Source organism: Microtus ochrogaster, chromosome 8 (assembly GCF_000317375.1).
Source record: "Microtus ochrogaster isolate Prairie Vole_2 chromosome 8, MicOch1.0, whole genome shotgun sequence".
NCBI classification, from domain to species: domain Eukaryota; kingdom Metazoa; phylum Chordata; class Mammalia; order Rodentia; family Cricetidae; genus Microtus; species Microtus ochrogaster.
The window spans coordinates 32,842,202-32,864,392 of NC_022015.1; the positions used below are offsets into that span (position 1 = coordinate 32,842,202).

Below are 22,191 nucleotides of genomic sequence, written 5' to 3' on the forward strand. Positions count from 1 at the left end.
TTGCCCCACATTATCCCCCTTCCATGGCAGACTAACACTTCCTTTAAATTATGTATTTCAAGTTGGGCAGTGGTGACACACACCTTTAATCCCAGCATTCAGGAGGCAGAGACCAGCCTGCTCTACACGAGCTAGTTCCAGGACAGGCTCCAAAGCTACACAGAGAAACCCTGTCTCGAAAAACAAACAAACAAACAAACAAAAACAAAGTTGTATATACCAAGTACTTATTTTATCATTGTAATTTTAAAAAACAAAAAGCAAAACAAACAAAAAACTTGTGCAGGCTGGGGGGATGCCTCAGGTTAAGCACACAGACTGCTCTTCTAGAGACCTGTGTTCAATTCCCAGCATCCACCTGGCAGCTCACAACCATCTGTAACCCTAGTCCCAGGAGATCTGACATCTGCTGGCCTCTGAGAGCATTGCACTCTCACAGTGTACAGGCAAAACCAACAAAACCCGTACGCATAAAAATTTTAAAGTAAACAATGTAAACAGCCCTGGTGCCAGAGATCGGACTGACTGGAAAAGTGGTTCTAAAGCCCTGGGAATTGGTTTGTGGGAATTTGGAAACACTGAATGAGGCAGACTAGAGAAGCCCTCGAAAGCTGTAAGCAGAGCTCAAAGGGCAAAATAAAAGCATAAGAACTATGATTTCTGGTAAAAGTTCAATACAGTAGTGGGACAGAGGTGGTGTGCACCTTTAATCCCAACATTCCGGAGACAGAGGCAGGTGGATGCCGGAGGCAGAGGCTAGAGTTCCAGGACAGCCAGGGCTACTCAGAGAAACCCTGTCTGGAAAAAGTTGGTTTTTTGTTTTTTAAAAAAAGAAAAGAAAAAAGGAAGGTGGGGGAAGGGAGAGGAAGGAAGTTAATTTAAAATGCTAATAAAAATGCCACCAGAAAAGGTTGGGCACACATGATTTCAAGCGAAAAGAAGACCTTACTGGGAAATGCACTGGAAGTCGCTTGTGTTTCATTCTGGCAAGTCACTTTGGTAAGAAACTAAATTCAAAAGTAGTGGACTAATTACATTTATGGAGGCAGTTTCAAGATACCACATAGTTTAGGTTGTGGCATGATTCTCGCTGAGACTGATTTTCACTAGAATTTACAGTGAGACTTGGGATCAAAAAGTAGAGTGGAATTGCAGTTTGCCCCTAATAGAAGCATCTGGAAAGAAAGTTGGGGCCAAGGCAAGAGATTGCTGAACAGACTACAACCATTAAGAAGACAAATACTTTGAGCTGGGACAATGGGGAACATGCCTGGAGGGAACCTCAGGAATGGCCCGATTCCACCCCAGGGGACCAATTGTAAAGGCTTTTATAATACCTCCCCAGTAAAGATAGGAATTTTGTTTCAGGGTGACCTGTTTGCAAAGCTGAGCCTGGAAAAATGTTTCCCTGGTACTCCTTTCACTGAGCTCAGCCTTCCAGACTCTCAGACACTCCTACACGGTCCAAGTGGCTACTGCTCCAGCTGACTGCATGCCTGGCATCACCCACAGAGTGCTGTTGTGTTTTTGTTGCTTTGTTTTGTTTTTGCTGAAAGTGCAGGAGTTATAAGAGCCCTGGAGGCTCAAAGGGAAGACTTCAAAGGAAAGCAAGGCCAAGGTGTGTCCCTGACAGGTTAATGCTTGGAGCTAAAGCCTAAACTTCAGAGGAAACCTAGGATGTTAGACAAGGACAATGTCCCTTTTTCTTGTTTTTCTCAGGTGTTGATCACAGCAGTGATAAAAATGGTAATAAAATCAGGGCTAAAAAAAAAGTAATCTTCTACCCAGAGTTTTGGGTTTAGCTGATTATTTTTGAAGTTGGGTAGCCCAGGCTGGCTTCAAACTGTCTAAAATCTACCTGCTTTGGCCTCCAAAGTGCCAGGACTAAAGGTGCACGCCTCTCTCCACTGTTAGGCTTTACTCTGCTGTTACCTATCCAGATCAAAGAAGGGGGTGGGGTGGCACACGCTTTTAATCCCAGCACAGGGGGAAGCAGATCTCTGTGAGTTCAAGGCCAGCCTGGTCTACAGAGCAAGTTCCAGGACAGCCAGGGCTGCACAAACACTGACTCAAAGAAAATCTCCCAGGCACGTGTAAGGAAGCATGCATTTGCCAAAGGCTGCTATTGATGATGCAGTTGAGTAAAAACTAAGGAGAGCACTCAGTATGCGCCATTTGGCCAAACAAAGAGAACATCTTAAACCCTGTGCAGGGCACCCCTCCATCAGAGAGGCAGTGGCTGCTCTGTGAGCCCGAGGGCTGTCCACTCAGAGCCAGTTCTTTTTTTTTTTTTTTTTTTTTTTTTTTTTTTTTTTTTTTTTTTTTTTTTTTTTTTTTTTTTTTGGTTTTTTCGAGACAGGGTTTCTCTGTGGCTTTGGAGCCTGTCCTGGAACTAGCTCTGTAGACCAGGCTGGTCTCGAACTCACAGAGATCCGCCTGCCTCTGCCTCCCGAGTGCTGGGATTAAAGGCGTGCGCCACCATCACCCGGCTCAGAGCCAGTTCTTAAGCATGTGGCAGCACACTGTTAATTGGCATGGAGTTCCTGCTGCGCAGGTTCTGGGTGATAGATTAGAAAATGGTTTTCAAACTATTGAGTTTTTGATCTCGCGAGGAAGGAGATGGCAAGCCCTACTGGGGTCTTTTGCAGTGTCTGAAAACCAAACAGAATGGGGGAGGGGACCTGGTGCTGGCACTGAGCAGGCTACCCATCTGAGGGATTGTGCTCAGGACTGGGGGCCGTCAGGCCTGGTGATCTCCCCTGTTCCCACTGTTACTACCTCTTTCTCCTCCTCTGTCTCCCCACCGTCCAGGCATCTGTATACTGTGTGGCTGCAGTTCTCTGGACAGCAGCCAAGTTCAGTGTACCCCGAGACCACAAACTGGCCCTGCCGCGCAGGCTCAAGACCCTCCTTCTGGATATGGCCAGACGCCATGCTTCAGAACGGCCATCTGCAGCCGAGGCCATCAAGGTAACACACTATGGTCAGGCCTACTCAAAAGTCTCAGGGGTTAGGTTGGGGAACAGTGGGGAGTTCATGGCCTCAGCCTGTGATGCTGAAGCTAATAACCAGTTATCTTCAGAATGCTTCTCACCCGTGTAGGCAGCATGTAAAGGATTGGCACATCTTGTACATGGTCCTGATCCAGTCCTGCTGTGACCCTCCTTCCCAGTGCCTGCCTCTCAACTCCCCAAAACCAGGCAGCCCATGGCACGCCCCCCTCAGCCCCTGTTATCTGAGACTCCAGCTCTTCAGTTTTATTTACAGCTATGACAGGAAATCTAGACACCAGGCTGCCCGGGACTAGGATTATGCAGAGAAGTGCCAAGGGTTGCCCTCACAAATATTCCCTACAGTATCGGGAGAAATGGGGCAGGCGTGACAGAGCCAATGCCTGTCCTGCTGGGCTATCCTGCAGGGATGTCGCCTTTATTTCAGGTGTGCAGCAGCTACCTCCTTCAACGAGGCATGGACAGCAGCAAGATTCTGGCCCACCTGCGGGCGTCCACCTGCAAGGCAAGACAATGCTTCCCAAAAGTCACAAGGACTCCGCCATGCTGTCACTTGCTCCCACAGGGCCCTGCTTGTCTCTAGCTGCTTTGGAGACTTAGGGGGAATCTAGGGAAGAGGTAGTGACTATCCAGCTGCCTTCCCAGCAGCCCCTGCCGAGATGTGATGCCAACCACTGCACAGTGCATGCACTTCCTCAGGAAGACTGCTTCCTCTCTGGTCCCCCCACAACCTTTACATAGGAATCTGTAATCCCCTAATGGGGGGGGGGACCCAGAAGGGGTCCCAAACTGAGGATTACAGGTAGTGGGCAGGAACACTGGGCTCTCTGGCAGGCTTTGTGGGTTGGTTTTCTACCATCTTCACATCCCTAGAAAGCTACCCAGATTCACTGAAGGGGCCCGATGGCTCCGACTCTGCCTGTGCCAGCTCCCCCATGCCACAGAAACCTCCTTGAACTAACCTGGAGGCTTGTCTGGTGGCTATAAAGCACACATCTGTACAACACCTCCTCCTCAGCCCCAGTGGACCCCAACTGACCATTTATGACCTTCCACCCCAGGTTCACCCAGAGGAAGAGACCATCGGTCTCCAAAATGCCTTCTCAGTGGTTGAACTGAAACCTGCCATGGAGCCTGCTCCTGAGAGTAGTCCAGGTGGGCCTGCCCAAGCCTTCCCGCTCATTGGCCCCTGTACCTCTTAGCCGCAGCTGACCCCTGTCCTCCATCGTAATCCTGTCCTGAGTGGACACTTGCAACACATTTCACCCATAAGGCGGGATGGCCATGTCAGAATGACTGTCTGCCCTTGGCCTGAGCCTTACCCTCCCTCACTGAGGACTCTGCCACCTGCAGGTGCTCTTCACAGTCAGTCCCAATCTTCCTTCCCCAGTCTTCATCATTTATAAGCCAGTGGATAAAAGACCCCCCACACACACACCTTATAGCAGCATCACAGCCTCCTGGCTATGTCCCTGTTTCCTCGCTATAGCTCTTCCCAGGTGTTTTCTCTCTCTCTCTCTCTCTCTTTCTCTCTCTCTCTCTCTCTCTCTCTCTCTCTCTCTCTCTCTCTCACACACACACACACACACACACACACGCACCCTTAGGCTCCAGGGCTAAGCTTGACATAGAACTGCCTATGGATATATGAGGTGCCCTGCTGTGAGATTGTACATGTAGGGTCACACAAAGGCCCACTGCTCCTTCTGGCCCCAACTGCCTACTGTCCCCAGGCTTCCTGCAGGTCAGCAGTGATACCAAGCTTGTTGCTGTCTCAGGGCCTGTGCCTAGTCTACCCCACTGCTGCAAAGAAGCCTGCGAGCTGCCAGCGGCCTTCACCTCTGAGGCCACTCACTTTAAGCCCATAGTCCTGGCTCAGGACATGGGTGTTGCCAGGTGAGTGTCCCCATCCCCTGCCAGCAGTGATCCCAGGCACAAGCGGTCCCTCCTGAGGTCTCTTCTCTCTCCACAGAGACCAGTTTGCCTTGTCTTCAGAGCCAAATGAGAAGCCCGAAGATGGAAGCAGTCTGCTGGAAAGGGAGGGACCAGGAAAGCAGGCCTCGCGGGAGCTGGTGGAAGACACTGACTTGAAGATGTCTGACCAGCTGCCACCCTACCCTGCTGGTGACTCAGTGCCCCACAGCTCAGCCAAGAAGTGCTCCTGCCCACACGGCCCCTCTCTGGCCAGCCAACAAAAAGGAATATCAGAAACACCCAGCTCTCCTGTCTCTTCCCTGCCCCCTGAGCACAGGTCAGATGGTCAGGGTTCACTAGGAACCACTCTGCCCTCAGGGTCCACCTCAGCCAACCAAGGCCCTCGACACCCATCTAAGCCACCCAGGGGCAAGGCTGCATTGAGTCCCGGCAGCCCTAGGGGCCCAGATGGTCAACCTGGAAAGCCTCGGCCAACAGACCGCAAACTCTGTCCATCCAGTGTGGATACCTCATCACCCCCTAAGATGACAGCCTGCCCTTCACTGCAGGAAACCATGCGCCTCATCCAGGAGGAATTTGCCTTCGATGGTTACCTGGACAACGGGCTAGAGGCACTGATCATGGGTATGGAAGCCACAGGGGCCTCTCTGTAAGCTCAAGACAAGGGATAGGTAGAGGGAGGTGGTCCAAAGAGCATCAGTTTAGAGGGGACTCAGGGGTCCACACATCTGTCCTGCTGGAGTCAGTCAGGACAAACAAGGGCAGCTTACAGTTTATATCATGAAGGAAGAGAGCGTTGGGGCCTGTACCCTTCTGATCCCAAAGCCCTGAGACTGCCTCCCAGTGACCCAGTGCAAGGGAACCAGAAAGCCTCCCTATATAACCTGAGCCATCCTTTGCAAACCAGGGGAGTATATTTACGCCTTGAAAGACCTCACCTTTGCCACTTTCTGTGGTGCCATATCTGAGAAGTTCTGTGACCTGTACTGGGATGAGCAGTTGCTGCAGAACCTCTTCAGGGTGGTCAACGGGCCAGCCTCACCCTCTGAGAGGTAAGTACCTGGGCCCAGCCATCCCTGTTCTGGGCAGACCGAGCCACCAAACCCTGTGGGCTCAGTGCCTACAGCCACCCTCATCCACTCTGACTGCCCCAGGGCAACTCTGTGGTGCTGCATGTGATTGTTGCTGGTGTTCACGGTTGGGGACAGTGGCAGGAAGGGAAGGAGACACTGGTGACCACAAGTTCTACTTTTTAACAATGAAACAACTGCACCAGGCAGCCACACATGGTAGTATACATTTTTAATTCTAGTACTTGGAAGACAGAGGCCAGAACATTGCCATAGTTAGGGGCCAACGTATTGAGTTCCAGGTAAGCCATAGTGAGACCCTGTTTCACAAATACAGATAAACAAACAAGCAAATGAATAGTCACAGGCAAACATGCTTTCCCCATGCACCCAACCCTGTAGCATTTCCACAGCTGAGACTATACCCACCCTCTTCCAAGTGGGGCACTATGGAGCCAGTGCCCAGGGGTTCTGACACCAGGGAGATGACAGGGTCCCATCCTACCAGAGTATGCTCAGGTGACTTTCCATGGTGGTGCCACTCTGCACAGGCCTCATCCAAATGGGGGCCTGACTGATGCTCTTATTCCCAGCACTTCTGAGGAGCCTGGATCCCAGCCAGAACACTCGCCAAGCAGATGCTCACTGTCAAGCAAAAGGCCCTCACTACATGGACTCGGTAAGAGACAAGCCTGCATCACAAGAACAGGCAAGAACTATACTCAGTGGGGTCCCCTGGACAGCTGCAGGAAGACTTCTGTTGTCAAGAACAGCCCTATGCTGGGAGACAGCCAAGCAGCCCGGATCTCAGGGCATGGAATGTCACGGGACAGTTTTCCATGCTTTCCTTAGCCAGCATTGACACTGGCTGTCCACAGCTCCTCTGAAAGTAGAAACCACTTAAATACCAGAGCTGGCCTTCTAGATTGCTAGCTAGAACCAGGTCAACTTAAAAACTCAAAGAGCTGGACCTAGGGGTGCACGCCTTTAATCCCAGCACTCGGGAGGCAGAGACAGGATGATCTCTGTGACTTCGAGGCCTGCTTGCTCCACAGAGCAAGCTCCAGGACGGTTAGGACTACATAAAGAGAACTTACCTCAAAAAACAAACAAAACCTCAATAAGCGGTTTGAGGGAGAGAGGCCCACCAACCATCTGGGGGTCCCTAGGGACCAGTGCAGGGCTGTGATCACCTGGGTGTGTCTACTGGCCAGGATAAGACCATGGTGGTGACTTCATCCCTATTTAAGTAAGTCAAGGAGCAGGGTGATCATGTCTCAGGCACGAAGTCTACCTGCTCCCGCATGGCCAAGGAGCCAGAAGGCTGCTAGCACAGAGAGAAGCTTCTGGAGTGGCCAGAGTTCCGAGTACCCTGACAGGTTTGTATATGAAACAAATGTGTATGAGTGAGCTAGGTTTGATTTTTAAATACTCGAAAAGTGCACATAGGAACTGAGAGAACATATCCGCTTGGGATCAGTTCTAGGAGAGGAGAAAGTCCAGGTCCCAGAAAGGTTTGAGACAGCAGGGTGAGTACCTGAGGGAGCTGGGCCTGGCTAAGCCTGCCCCTTCACAAGCACTGCTGTGTCCCCCAACCCCTGTTCAGTTCCCCCTAGCACAGTAGCTGTGGCTAAGGCCCTTCATGAGGGTGTCTGGGTTTCCTCCACAGCTGAGGGTGGTGGTGAGGGTGCGACCCACTGACTGTTATCTTTCTTTCAAGGCAAGGAGAAGCCAGCCACAGCCTGGGGCAGTGGGGGGCCCTGCTCGCCCACAGCACTATCAGATGTAGATTCCGACACGCTCTCTCAGGGAAACTTTGAGGTTGGATTTCGGTCCCAGAGGTCAATAAAAGTCACACGGGAGCAACAACCAGAGGCCGAAGTGGATGGGCAGCCAGGCCCGAGCCAGGAGCCAACCAGCAATGCCTCAGACACGGTGACCCGGCTGGCCAAATCGGAGGACGGTGGCCCAGCTGTGTCCCCAGGTGCACCCGATTTCCAGAACTGCAGCCCTGGATGGTCCAGTGCCTTCTACGAAGCTGACTGCTTTGGAGCTGATGTCTACAACTACGTGAAGGACCTGGAGAGGCAGAAGGCCAATGGGCACACAGAACTGGAAGCCCAGAGTCCAGTGAGTCTGGGGTGTCTACCCAGTGCTGACGGGGAGGGCATCTGTGGCCTTAGGAGCACCACGGGCAAGGAGGCTTCTGCTCAGGCAAGGAGGCTTCTGCTCAGGCAAGGCTTCCGGGCCACCTAGGCCCAATGACAAGACTCTGAGAACACCCTATCCAGGCTGTGTCTGTTCATAGTGCTCTACCACTTGTTGGCCTGGCTCCCTGTAGCCTGCGTTAGAGGTTCTATACTGTGGGCACATGTTCCCACAGCTAAAAGCAGAGAATGACTTCTTTCCTATTAGCTGAGTCTGTGGCTTCCAGATGACACTAATCAGGGAGGGGTCACTTGGTCTTTGTGAGCGTGATTAAGTGTTGGGTTAAGCCTCCTGCAGATGGGCTGCAGGGGCAGGAATCTCTTCCAGAAGCAGCATGCATGCAGCAAGTTTAAGCTGGACTTAGGGTCAGTGTGGACTAACAAGGGTTTCCCTGACAGACAGCACCAGGAAAGACCTAGCCAATAGGAAGAAAGGAGTCTGGCCAGCATGGTATACAAAAGAACTTTGATAGCTCTAGAATGGACAGGCAGACCCGTTGCTGGGAGGAGGGAGTGTCAGTAGCTTGAACACGCCTATATATATGGCATCTGTGAACTACAGGCATCTCCACACTTCACACAGGCGGCCCCTGCCACCCCAGCATCCTGGCCTGGTTCTAGGCCTTGCTTTTGGCATCCAGGGGAGTGCTGCGGTTCAGTTCATCTTTATCTTCTTTTTGTCTACAATTTCTTGTTACTCTGCTTTCTTCTGATTGTTGTCTTATATGTATATCTGATCAATATTCATCACCCTTTTCCCAACTAAACCCAGCTGCCTTCCTGCTTAAATTATTCCTCAAGCCCCCCCACACACACACACACATACAAGGAACCAAAGCTTTTTAAAATTTTATAATAAATTCGGAATCAGATCTGGCCATAGGCAGAAACATACTATATAGCCTGTGTGTCCAAACAGGGAACAAACATCAGAGCCGACACTCATTTCCATGAGATACAGAGACATGACAACCACATACCCAAGCCCACTGTCCATAAGGTCATCTGTGTCCCCAGGAGCCTGACAAAGTGAATGGCCTGGAGAGGAGGCTCCCTGTGACCAGAGAAGGAAGGTAGTCTACCCTGAGCCAGGATGAGCCCGGGAGGCTGGAGACAGTAGAGGGGTTTGGGGCTACACCGACGGGCCTGCCTTTGCTTACTGAACAAGCCTCTGTCTTAGCAGACCCTGACTCTGCCGATGGTCCTTAAGAGCAGGGAAGCCACAAAGAGACTTGACCCTGGCCCTTTTGAGTCAGAGTCTAGAGAACTCTCCAGAAGCATCCAGGTGGGACCAGCCTGGTGGGTGAGGGGAAGGATACCTCAAAAGACAGACACATCCTAAGACTGGACCATGTCTCAGGAATCATCCCTAGGGGATTATGGGGATCTTCACTGTGCCTCCCCGTTAGGCAGTCAACCCATGGGTACCGGTGGGGTCTGGCATCCTTGAGAGATCATCCGTCAAGCAGTGGCTTCAAGGTGAACCTCTGGAGCCCACTCCTAGTTTTGGTTGTGAGCCTAGCCTTTAATGGCTGAGCCTTGTCTCTCCAGCCCCCCAGAACCTGCTTCTACGGTGTTCTCTCAATTATTTCATTTGTCTTTCTTATGCCAACCAAATGGCTGCAGCCCTAAGACACACTTATTCTTCCTGTGGCCGCTCAGGCAACTCACCAGGCTACTGTGCCTTCTGTGTCTGCATCTTGTGTAGAAGACAAGTGGTCCCTGAACCCACAGTTGCTCTGGCTTCATGCACTGTGCTTCCTCTTAGGAGCTGGAGCAGCAGCTCATGATCGAGAAAAGAAACTACAGGAAGACCCTCAAGTTTTACCAGAAACTCTTACAGAAGGAAAAACGGAACAAAGGTAGTAACACTGTACACCAGCTACCTGCTACAAAGGAGGTATGCTGGGGCGCCTGGAAACCACCTGCTGACTCTGCTCTGCCCTCAGGCTCTGAGGTAAGGACCATGTTGTCCAAACTTCGAGGACAGCTAGAAGAAATGAAGTCGAAGGTGCAGTTCCTGGGCCTGGTGAAAAAGTACCTCCAGGCAAGCAGACGTCTGCCCTGCCCACCCCAAGAATGAGTATGGGCCCTCAGATGGGTTTCCTTCCATCGTCTATGTATCAAAATATGTTAGCCATACACACAGGCCTTGGGTTCAAAGTACTGAGAAGCTCTGACACCCCTAAATCGGTAGCAAAGTGACCTATAGACACATATCTAGTAGTCAGCCATAATTCATTTCCTTTCCCCACAGGTCATGTATGCAGAGCGCTGGGGGCTGGAGCCCTGTGCTCTGCCGGTGATTGTGAACATCGCAGCGGCCCCCTGTGACACGTTAGATTTCAGCCCCCTGGACGAATCCTCTTCCCTCATCTTCTACAACGTCAACAAGCACCCGTGCAGCGGCCGGCAGAAGAAGGCCCGCATCCTGCAGGCTGGCACGCCCCTGGGACTCATGGCCTACCTCTACTCCAGGTGTGTCAGGTGCCCCAGAAGGACCTCCTGACCCTGGGGCACATTTTGAGAACAAAGGGGAGAAAAGCAAGGAAAGCCCTGTCTAGTATGGGTTGTGTAATTATTTAGACTTTGAGGATTGTCCAAGTCCCCTTAAGACCTCCTCTGGCCCTGATGCTGGGTCACGGGGTGTGAGAGCAACACTGTGGGAGAGCCTAGGGCAGGCTTCAGGTTAACATGTGAAAAAACCAAAAGCTCAAACACGATCATCTGCAAGGGCCTCCAAGGTATCATCTGGATCCAAATCACTAATCAAAATATGCCGTAGCGGGCATAGAGCTCTAGCTGTGGTAGTTTTATCTTCTGTCTCTCTGAGCATGCACACGACTTTGGTGGCAGCCTGAGAGATAAATGTTGCAGTGCCTGCCCCCAAGTTAGGTAGAGTCCTCACATCTATGCACAGGTGCCCAGGGTCGCAGGGCCATTTATGGGACTTGGGACTGGACTCTCATCCCTTCCTTCCTCCCTCCCTCCTTCCTTCACCCTGCCTTCCTCTGCCCCATAGAGCTCCAGTCTTGCCTTGTTTCTAGATAATTCAAGCTCCCTGAATAAAATTCTCCTCGCCTTGATGGCTGGTCCTGTGTGTAGGTCTGGAGCCAGAAAGGCCATTGTCACCTCCATAGTCCTGACACACTTTTAGAGTCCTCTTTGAGCAAGAGGCTATCAACTTCAGATCTGATTGGCAGGTAGCATTGAGAAAACAATTAGAAAACAAACTTCCTTTATAGAAGCCCAGGCCTTCTGGGATACACTTGATGTGTGCATGTTTAGTAGACATGCACATGTATGGTGTTTTGAGGTATAATGCAGTATGACGTGTACTGCATATGTGATGTACAGGCATGTAGTGTGCTGTGGGATATTATATAGTATACATAATTTTGTGTGTGTGAGTTTAGTGCATATTGTATGCATGTCATGTGTTTAAGTATACATATATGCAGTATGCTGTCACTATTATATGGTGTGTGTAATGTGTGAGTGTGTGTGCATGATGCACATGTAAAAATAAGGCCTGGTGTGTACTGGGGGTACTGTGTAATGTGGTATATCTGATACGTGTGTCGGTGTGTATGCTGGTGGTGCGTGACATTACTCCTGGGGTGACATGAATAAATATTTACTCACCCCAGATGGGGAACCAATGACAGACAAAAGTAACGATGTCATCAAAGTCTTTCTTGGTAAACCAATGAGTTTATTGAAGTTACATATAGGAATATGGTTGAGGGGTGACTCAAGAGCATGAATGGCTCAAAGGCAGCGATATCACTGGAAGCCCACCCAGCATGAGTGACTACTCACGAAAGCTAGAACCTTTGAGCTCACTGCACAACTTGTGGGCAAATCAGTGGGTCACGGTCTCCTCTCCTCAGGCAGCACAGTTGGTCAGATACTGTCTCTTCCACACAGGTAGTCTCAGCCTCTCCCAGGCAGCTCAGCCGGTATGGGTCTCCTCAGCAGTTTTGACTACTCTATAACTTAGAGAAGGGGAGGCTGTGGTGTATTGCTAAACTTCAGGGACTTCCTGAGACTTCTGAGTTGTTGACTTGCTCACAGTGAGTCTCCCTTTAGAACGTCCTGTTTAAAGCGCCTCCCTTTAGAGTGGGTGGAGGTGTTTTCTGGTGGATGTGAACACATGTGAGGGAGTATGTGGTGGGTGGCAGTACTGTGTAGTTTGGGTCATGGATGCTTATGGTCTGTGGTGCATGTTTGAGCAGAGAGCAGAGGAAGACAGAGCCTCCCCATCGAAGTAAACATTCACAAGGGGTTTTCTCAGCTCTGAGTACTCCATGGGCACTGTCTCTACAAGACAGGCTGGGTAGGGGACTGCTTAGTCACTGGCTTGAAATATGGCTATCAGAAACCTCATGTTTAAGAAAACTCAGAGAGACAGACCAGTGACTAAGCATCCTTGACCTTGGAGACAGTGTCTTCCACCCTGGAACTCCTGCACAAGACCCTCAACTTTATAATTGCCAGATTGTTGAAGGGTCACATTTAGAGCTCCTAGTAACGGCCCTTGCATGAGACTTTCTAGAAACCACTGCTCTGGGTAGAGATGTCCAATGAGATGCGACAGACCCCAGATCCCTTCAACACACACATACTGTATTAAGGAGGGCTGTCCCTGGGAGCACACAGGGTCACTTACCTCACGCAGCAGCTCCTCCTGTACACCTCACTGAGCACACACAGCTGCCTGTCGTCCCAGCCCTCGGTACACAGAACCCAGAACTGCAGGCACTGAGAGCCACGGTGATGGTCTGGCAATGAAGAGGGCCTCACCAAGCCTCACGAAAGGCATGGGTTTGAAATTAGGTCACTGACTCTCTTTTGTTCCTTAAAGGAGTCTTTCAACAAACTACCGTGTGCTGTTCTAACATAGAACTTACCACCTCGGGGGCTGGAGAGATGGCCCAGAGGTTAAGAGCACTGGCTGCTCTTCCAGAGGTCCTGAGTTCAATTCCCAGCAACCATATGGTGGCCCACAGCCATCTGTGGTGAAACCTGGTGCCCTCTTCTGGGGTGCAGGCATACATGCAGGCAGAACACTGTATACATAATAAATAAATCTTTAAAAAAAAAAAACTCACCACCTCTCCTTACATATGCTCACAAACACAGCTCATATATGCTCACACACAAGATTCCACAAAACTCTGTTCACACCACACATAGCTTTCACACACATCACACAATACATATATGTGAGGAAACTCACACATACTCTCATACTTTCATTGCTCTCATCCACACAGATCTCTCTCTCTTCACACACACACACACACCCTGAGAGGCTGCACACCTATTCACATATACACTTAGAACACACAGGCACACACACTCACTCCAGGACACTCACTCACTGCGGGGCAAGGTTGGAGGGAGGGTCCCGGCTGGCGTAGGCTCAAGAACCAATGTCACATTCTACCCTCAGTGACGCTTTCCTTGAGGGCTACGTCCAGCAGTTTCTCTACACTTTCCGGTACTTCTGCACACCGCACGACTTCCTGCACTTCCTCCTCGACCGCATCAGCAGCACCCTATCCAGGTACCACACGGGCTCCTGGCTAACCAGGGTAGGACCTATTAGCCTGTGAAGGACCCTGACAGGGATGAGGCTACAGATGAAGTGTCCCTGGGAAAGGTCAGGGCAAGATGGAGGAACTGAGGGATCATGGGTAAAGGAACCCAGCTGGAGTTGGCAGCTGGAGTCTATGTGCTAGGGTGGAGGAAGAACACTGGCAGGGGCCTGACTGCTTCCAAAAGAAAGCAGGGGTTAGCCGACACCCAAGCTAGAAGACAAGAGGGAGCCAAGTTCACCAGCCTAGCAAGGATAGTCCAAGTGGAAAGAGGCCTGTGGACCATAGCTTCCTTCCACAGGGCACCCAGGCCAGCAGACTGGGGAAAGGGCACCAGATCGGTGACCAGGTGGGTGGTGAACATGAAGGGAGTGATCTGTCCTCAGCCCTCACCTGGCCTGTCATCACTTGGGCTCTCCCCGAATTCCTCACCCTGAATGTGCCCAGTTGGGGCCTCTGCTGAGCCTTACCATCTGCCTCCAGGGCTCACCAGGATCCTACCTCGACCTTCACCAAGATCTACAGGCGGAGCCTCTGTGTCCTGCAGGCCTGGGTGGAAGACTGCTACACCGTGGACTTCATCAGGAACGCGGGGCTTCTAGGACAGCTTGAGGACTTCATTTCTTCCAAGGTGACTGCTGCACTGGCCAGCCCAGTCAGCGACTTCTGGGCTCTGGCAGAGAAAAGCACTCACTGCCATGTCCCAGGAACAACAGTGACACCCGGTGCCTCTGCCTAGATCCTGCCCCTAGATGGCACTGCCAAGCACCTGCTGGGCCTCTTGGAGGTGGGCACCGAGCGGCGGGCTGACAGTACCTCGCGAGGTGCAGACCTAGAGGATCCTAAGGAGGCAGAGGAGGACACCAGACCTTTTAATGCCCTCTGCAAGAGGTTCTCAGAGGATGGCATCTCCCGGAAGGTGGGGAATCTTTCCTGGGGATGGTTTCTCTAGCCAGGAGTGCATGCTGGAAGACATGACGTGTGCATATATACACATGCAGAAACAAGACATGCATGCACGCACGCCCATATGCAAGCGCACATATAGACATGTACACATACGCATGAGTGCTGCTTATGCATGACCCAGGCACTTCCCTGCTGGACCTGCACTTCCTGTCCTGTGGAAGGAAAGCCGTGGATTAGCAAGGTTCATTCTATCCTAGCCAGGGTCCTACTGTGACTCCCTGAACTCACCTTCCTGATTCCCAGGGCAGCAGACTGAGTGGAAGGATCCATGGGGGTCAATGAATGGTCTTCCCACCAGTACATGGAGATAGCTCCAAATCTAAGCAATGTGCATGGGTGGTCTGTTCAAGTGACCAGGACGGGAATCCTACCAACGTGCCTACGTGGAAGGGATTTATTCTCTGGCTCTACTTGAGCCAGTCTGAAGAGTTCTAGGTTGGGCCAGCCTACCCCCACTCTGCCCCATCCTAGCCTAGCCTGGCCCACTCAACCTGGAGGGGGGCATCTGTCTTACTTGCAGAGCTTCTCCTGGAGGCTGCCCCGGGCCAACGGGTTGGTGCTGCCTCACCATAAGGAACGCCAGTACACCATTGCATCAGCCCTGCCCAAGCCCTGCTTCTTTGAAGACTTCTATGGCCCCTATGCCAAAGCCAGTGAGAAGGGGCCTTATTTCTTGACGGAGTACAGCACCAACCAGCTCTTCACCCAGCTGACACTACTGCAGCAGGTGTGTGGGAGCTGGCACCACCACGAAGGGGACACAGACCTCCACATTAGGGTCAGCTGCTGGTGTCAGGGGGCCCAGGGATGCTCTGATGTTGATGAAGCCACAGCGCACACTTTTTAGGGGAACCGTAGAGGGATGTGGTTGCTGGGCGCACAAGTTCTATCTTTAAAGACGGTGCCCAGCAGGACTCTCCTCTCTAGCTACACAGGGCACTGGGCATCTCCCTGCCAACACAGTTCCTTAGTCCTTGCCCAGCTTGGGCACTGATCAGCTACTACCTCTGTCCTTGCCCTCAGCCCAGAACCTAGGCATAGGCATACCCAGATCTTCACCATCCTGTAACCCAATGTCATGAGGCAGGTGACAGTGCCGAGTGATCCTTGTCACTATCATCAGACCTGCACACAGAAAACTCTTCCAGCCGAGCCATGACATGCTTGGCAGGTTGATCTCTGGTTGCACAAATGGCTTCAAAGTACTGAAGCCCTCTTTGAGACACTGCTTTGACCATCAGGCCCTTGGGAGCAGCGGGCTAACCATCTGCTCCATGTCCCCGACAGGAATTGTTTCAAAAGTGCCACCCTGTCCACTTCCTAAATTCACGGGCCTTGGGTGTCATGGACAAAAATGCAGCCATTCCCAAGTGAGTATTCACTCCTCAGGGTGGCCCTGGGAGTCCTTGGTTTGGAAGGTGAGAGGGTCTGGGGGAAGGGGACTCCCCCAAGGTCCTGGCTGAAGGGAGACACTTGGTTCTCATCCTGAGGGAAGGATACCTTGCCCCCCTCCCACTCTGCACAGAGACCCCACACCCCCAGGGTTTGGCAAGACACATTCTCACACCCCCAGGTGACAAGCACCATGTTTTTCTTCCAGAGCCAGCTCTTCTGAGTCTCTGTCCGCCAAAGCCTGCAGTCTGTTCCTCCCCAACTACATCCAGGACAAGTATCTGCTACAGCTTTTAAGAAACGCCGATGACGTCAGCACCTGGGTGGCTGCTGAAATTGTGACCAGTCATACCTCCAAGGTAGACACCTCCATGGCTCTGGGGTCAGAAGGACCTGTGGGGTGGGTTCTGCATGGCCGTGCTCCTGCGAGACCACAGCCAGTCCCTTCTCCGGGTGCAGGGAATCCACATTTTGTGTCTCAGCGCCACAGTCAACTCAAGGCAAAGGGCAAGAGTGAGGTGTTTACTAATGTCAGCAGAAACATCCCACGCCATGAGCTCCTGAGTGCACGGTGGTCACAGCCCAGCTTGAGACTATCTCCTCTCTCTGCTGGGGATGACCCATACCTGTGGATCACCCGGAAAGCAGACTGTGTGAAACCTCCAGCAGGACACTGGGCAGGAGACTGTACACAGTCTCTTATATACATACAATCACTCACTCATCCATTCTTTGTACACACAATCCTTCGTACACAGTCCCTCACAAGACACAGTCACACATGGCGGGGCAGGAAGGGAGAAAGAAAGAAACCGACACATCGACACATCCCTCACAGTCTCTCTCTCTCACGGCCCCTCACAGCCACAGTTCACCTATCTAGCCCTTTGCAGTCAGTCACCTGCAGCACACACAATCCTTCATGGACGCAGTCCCTTGCACATTCACAATAGCTTACACACTGCCCTTTACAAAGCTGTCAGCTTTCTTGTAACCGCAACAGAATGTCTGACTTAAGTGCGGAGGAGGAGCGATTTGTTTAACATAGAGCTCCAGAGTTTTCAGTCTATCGCGGTAGGGGTGGCATGACGGAGTTGCTCGCATCATGGCGGACAAGACATAGAGCCGAGACAGGAAGGGGCCAGAGCAAGACACGCCCTTTCGGACCCACTTCTTCAGCTATGCCATCTTTCCACAGCTCTGTCAGAGTCCATTCGGATGTGGAAACCATCAGTAGAATAAACCATTCATTAGACCAGAGCCCCAGTCCAGTCGAGTGAACAAGGATTAGCCATTGAATACATAGTCTCTCACACGGATGATCCTCCAGCTGCTTCGTACACACAATATAGCCTCTCATACAGAGAATCCTCACGCTCCCTCATGCACGGTTGTCCACACACACGGTTCCTCACACCCAGTCCGTCATAGTCCCCCACGGTCCCTTACACTCAACCGGTCTTCATAACACTCCTCCATACCCACAGACTCCCAAACACAAAGCTCTTCTCACACACAGTTCCCCACGTGCAAAATTCTTCACATGTATCCATTCCTCCACTCAGTTTCTTTCAAACACACTCCCTCACCCCACCCCCATCCAGTCACAACACACCCCAATCACCATGGTATCTTGTCCCAGCTTTATCTGAGTCTGTTCATGAAAAACTTGTCATCCTGAGCTGCCCTGCTTGCGCTGAGGCAGTGATCTTCCTGGCTAAACTGCTGGCCGCTATTCCTCGCTGACAGACCCCTACACTGCAGGCTCTCACCAAACTTGTGGAATTCTAATACTTGCTCAGTATCTGCTCAAGATCCAGCTTTTGTGGGCCCAAACCCAGGTTCTCCCTTAAGTCCTATGGGCCTTGAGCTAGACTGGATGATTCAGACTGCTCACAGACATGTCCTGGCAGTCTAAAAGAGGCTGTCTTTGTTTGGGTTTCTATTGCTGTGATGGAACACCATGACCAAAAGGCAAGTTGGGGAGGAAAAGCTTTATTTGGCTTATACTTCTATATCACTATTTGTTATGGAAGGAAGTCAAGACAGGCACTCAAATAGGCCAGGAACCTAGAGGCAGGAGCTGATGCAGAGGCCATGGAAGGGTGCTGCTTACTGGCTTGCTCCCCATGTCTTGATCAGCCTGCTTTCTTATAGAACTCTGGACCACCAGCTCAGGGGTGGCAGCACCCACAACGGGCTGGACTCTCCCCCATCAATCACTAATTAAGAAAATAATCTATTAGGCTGGCCTACAGCCTGATCTTATGGAGGCATTTTCTCAGTCGAAGTTCCTCCTCTCAGATGACTACGGTTTGTGTCAAGTTGACATAAATCTAGCCAGCAAAGGGACTATCACCTGCCTCAGGTCAGGACTTCCCTCCAGGTTCTCACCCAGGAAGATCCATTGTCCTCAGCTTCTCAAGACAAGGTCCTCCCAATCCTTAGGGTCTGCACCTTCACCCAGTAAAACACTCTTGTTACACAAGGTTCTAATTTCTTCTCCTAGTCAGTGCAAGGTAGGATCAAGTGAGTTCCTTCCCACACAAGCAAACAGAAGATCTGACTGAGCATCAGGATGCAAAGGCTGTCTGTGCAATGCAGTTTATTCCCTCTGCAGCAAGAAGGATGGAGACCTCAGACCACGGTGGGCTCCCATCACCACCAGGACCACAACTCCCCCAAAGATAACTGAACCCCAGTGATCAGGGCTCCTGCAGCATGAAACCCACATTAGCTACACAAATTCAACATTCACACTTCTGCCAGAACATGGGAGCAAAGGGTGTGGGCTTCTTAGTTTGCTGTAATCTGTGATGCTATGAGTATCATGTATGACATTAAAATGTGTCAGGGGCTAGGTAGGGTGGCATATGCCTTTAATCCTAGCACTTGGAAGACAAAGGCAAGTGGATCTCTATGAGCTCAAGTCTAGCCTGATCTATATAGCAAGTTCAAGTACAACCAGGGCTACATACAAAGACCCTGTCTAGAGGCTCTCAGCAGTTGAGAGCACTGACTGCTCTTCCAGAGGACCTGGGTTCAATTCCCAGCACCCACATGACATCTAATGACTGGCTGTAGCTCCAACATCTGACGCCCCCACACAGACATACATGCAGGCAAAACACCAATGTATATAAAATAAGAGGAAATAAATTGCTTTGAAAAAAAAAAAGTCAGGTCCTCAACAAAGCCCATGTGACTGTGATGTACAGGACCAGAAGAAAGATGATGGAAGTCACGTCACAGACCTCAGTGTCCCTGGGCATGCCCCATCCCCAGGCACCCAGGGCCCCTCCCAGCCTGAAGTCACCGAACCCAATGGTAAAAGCCAGAGTGATACATCCTGGTGCATAAGTATCCTTCTGGGTCGGCAGGGTGGGACGTGAGGACCTACATCCTGCCCTCTGAGCATCTAAATACAAAGCACCACAGTGACAGCTTGGCCACTGCTGTAGAAGGAGCCGTGTTCAGATATGGATCAGGAACTCTCACTGGGAGACATGAAATAAGACTGCACCATGTCCTTTTGACCAGTGAGCTCATCGCATTTTAAAATACATGTCGTATTGATGTTCTGCAATTACTTACTAGGGTGCCAAGATACTCCAAAGATTGAGTCTTTTTTTTTTTTTTTTTTTTTTTTGGTTTTTCGAGACAGGTTTCTCTGTGGTTTTGGAGTCCTAGAACTAGCTCACAGAGATCCACCTGCCTCTGCCTCCCAAATGCTGGGATTAAAGGCGTGCACCACCATCGCCCGGCCAAAGACTGAGTCTTAACACCTATAAACTTACAGAAGATTGTTGAAACATGGAGATTGGCCAGACAGTACAGTGGAGTCAACCAAAAACATTGGGGAGAAAAAGTCTGATCCATTCAAATGATGTCCTGGGAGCTCATGGCGGCTTTCTCAAAGCTATTACACGTGATGCCCCAAACCAATTGCAGGCAACACTCAGGGCTCTACATCTATATACCACTTTGTCATGGGGCTCTGTTGCTTGAGAACGGGCTATTTCAGCGGGTCTCGGTTGTTCCTGTTGCTCATCTCTATGGTTCAGTCTTGTCATGTTGGTTCTGGGGCACAAGCTTACTGTTTTGTGCATGCCTGTGCAGAATTCCGCTGAGCTCTACATCTTTAAAGACACCGTCATCGTTTTCTCGTTTCAGCTGCAAGTGAACTTGCTGTCCAAATTCCTGCTGATTGCAAAGTCTTGCTATGAACAGAGGAACTTTGCCACAGCCATGCAGATCCTGGGAGGTTTGGAGCACCTGGCTGTAAGGCAGTCCCCTGTGCGTCATGTGGGATTTAGGGGGCTAAGGGCATGGGCAAATACATAAGACCACAAGATCTCACTTGTGTTTCCATCTCAGGCCTGGAAAATCCTGCCTGCGAAGATTGCTGAGATCATGGAAGAGCTGAAAGCTGTGGAGGTTTGTACAGTTCTTTGCAGAGCTTCCCCTGAACGACTTGCTCCATTGCATCTCAGGGAACTCACAGCAGGGAATCCGAAACACATAGGCTGGGTGTGGTGGCACACTTCTACAATCCCAGCACTCAGGAAGCAGAAGCAAACAGATCTCAGTGAGTTCAAGACTAGCCTGGTCTACATAGCAAGTACTAGGCCAGCTATAGCCACCTAGTGAGACCCTGCCTCAGGCCTGTAGAATGAAGATGCCTGTCTGCTGGTTTACCTGACTAGTCTGACATCCCAGCCCAGGCTATGGGTGCAAGGGATGCCTGGACCAGGGCAAGTAGGAGGCCTGCCCCAGTGGCAGAGGTGGCCTCGTGAGTTGACAGGCAGGACACACAGATTAAATGTCTGTGCATTTCCTACTGAGGCAGCAGGAGCCTCACAGACATTAGCCTGAGGCAAATACCCAGAGTAGTTCTAGCCTGTGCTGTCCCAGAATTCAAAGCCCAGGGCCTGCAGCAGCTCCTGCGGGAAGGGATTCTTTTCTGGAATCGGAAGTAAGGAATTGGCTTTTTGAGCAGCAAAAGCTTTCTGTGGCTGTCAGTGTTTCCATGGCAGAAAGCTTATGATATCTGGGCTTTTGACCTACAGTTCAGAAACTGCAGACTCATTTTGGACTGTATGTTCAGTGAGGTATGAGGGGGCTCTCATGCCCGAGGAAGACAGGTATTAACAGGGACAGGTGAGCAGGCCCTCCTAGGTGATGACTATCCATTTCCCATGCTCACTTCCCTGGCTGTTCCTCCAGGTATTCCTGAAGAGCGACAGCCTGTGTCTGATGGAAGGGCGGCGCTTCCGGGCCCAGCCTACCCTGCCCTCTGCCCACCTGCTGGCCATGCACATCCAGCAGCTAGAGACGGGAGGCTTCACCATGACAAATGGAGCCCACAGGTGGAGTAAGCTGAGGTAAGAGGCCTTCACCCTGCCCAGCAGAGCCCACGGGTAGAGCAAGGTGAGGTGAGGGGGCTTCCCTGTGACCAAAGGGGTGCGCAGATGAAGTCAGCAGAGGTAAGGGGCTGCACCCAGTCCAATACGTCCTACCAGTGAGCACAGTCAAGTGCAAGTCCTCTGCCCAGTGCCGTGCACATGGCCCCAGACATTCTTCTCACCTCCCATCCTCCCATCTCATCTCATTGTCTAGAGTGATGAGAGAATGGCCTTGCTAGGTAGATGAAAACAACCTGCCTAATGCAAGATCTGCCGTGTGTGTGTGTGTGTGTGTGTGTGTGTGTGTGTGTGTGTGTGTGTGTATGCATACACATATGGAGGCCCAAGGTCAACCTTAGATGTGATTCCTTGGGAGCCATTCACCTTGTTTTTCGAGATAGAGTTTCTCATTGGGACCTGAGGCTTGCTGGAGACTAGGCTGTGTAGCCAGCAGGACTGGGGCTTCTGAATGGCTCCACGTTCCTAATACCAAGACCACAAGTGCTTGCCATTGCCTCTGGCATTTTCATTTACATGAGTGCTAGGGATCAACTTGGGTTCTCATGCTGTACAGCAAGCACTTTACCAACTGAGCCTCT

General features: G+C 51.2%; 1 protein-coding gene across 2 annotated transcripts in view; it reads left to right on the forward strand.

The window, feature by feature from the left end:
• Kndc1 (kinase non-catalytic C-lobe domain containing 1) overlaps nucleotides 1–22,191 on the forward strand; it is a 47,550-nt gene that overhangs the window by 22,946 nt on the left and 2,413 nt on the right. Inside the window, exons 10-29 of one of the 2 annotated variants that reach the window (XM_005351450.2) lie at nucleotides 2,812–2,970; nucleotides 3,439–3,516; nucleotides 4,073–4,166; nucleotides 4,745–4,907; nucleotides 4,984–5,570; nucleotides 5,854–5,998; nucleotides 6,610–6,695; nucleotides 7,737–8,146; nucleotides 9,992–10,085; nucleotides 10,173–10,270; nucleotides 10,481–10,701; nucleotides 13,682–13,795; nucleotides 14,310–14,457; nucleotides 14,566–14,745; nucleotides 15,316–15,522; nucleotides 16,083–16,165; nucleotides 16,396–16,546; nucleotides 20,361–20,483; nucleotides 20,565–20,624; nucleotides 21,414–21,571. In XM_005351450.2, coding sequence (XP_005351507.1) covers nucleotides 2,812–2,970; nucleotides 3,439–3,516; nucleotides 4,073–4,166; nucleotides 4,745–4,907; nucleotides 4,984–5,570; nucleotides 5,854–5,998; nucleotides 6,610–6,695; nucleotides 7,737–8,146; nucleotides 9,992–10,085; nucleotides 10,173–10,270; nucleotides 10,481–10,701; nucleotides 13,682–13,795; nucleotides 14,310–14,457; nucleotides 14,566–14,745; nucleotides 15,316–15,522; nucleotides 16,083–16,165; nucleotides 16,396–16,546; nucleotides 20,361–20,483; nucleotides 20,565–20,624; nucleotides 21,414–21,571 — 3,359 coding nt within the window. The remainder of the gene's footprint in view (nucleotides 1–2,811; nucleotides 2,971–3,438; nucleotides 3,517–4,072; nucleotides 4,167–4,744; nucleotides 4,908–4,983; nucleotides 5,571–5,853; nucleotides 5,999–6,609; nucleotides 6,696–7,736; nucleotides 8,147–9,991; nucleotides 10,086–10,172; nucleotides 10,271–10,480; nucleotides 10,702–13,681; nucleotides 13,796–14,309; nucleotides 14,458–14,565; nucleotides 14,746–15,315; nucleotides 15,523–16,082; nucleotides 16,166–16,395; nucleotides 16,547–20,360; nucleotides 20,484–20,564; nucleotides 20,625–21,413; nucleotides 21,572–22,191) is intronic. The other variant, XM_013347930.2, reaches the window with a different exon arrangement.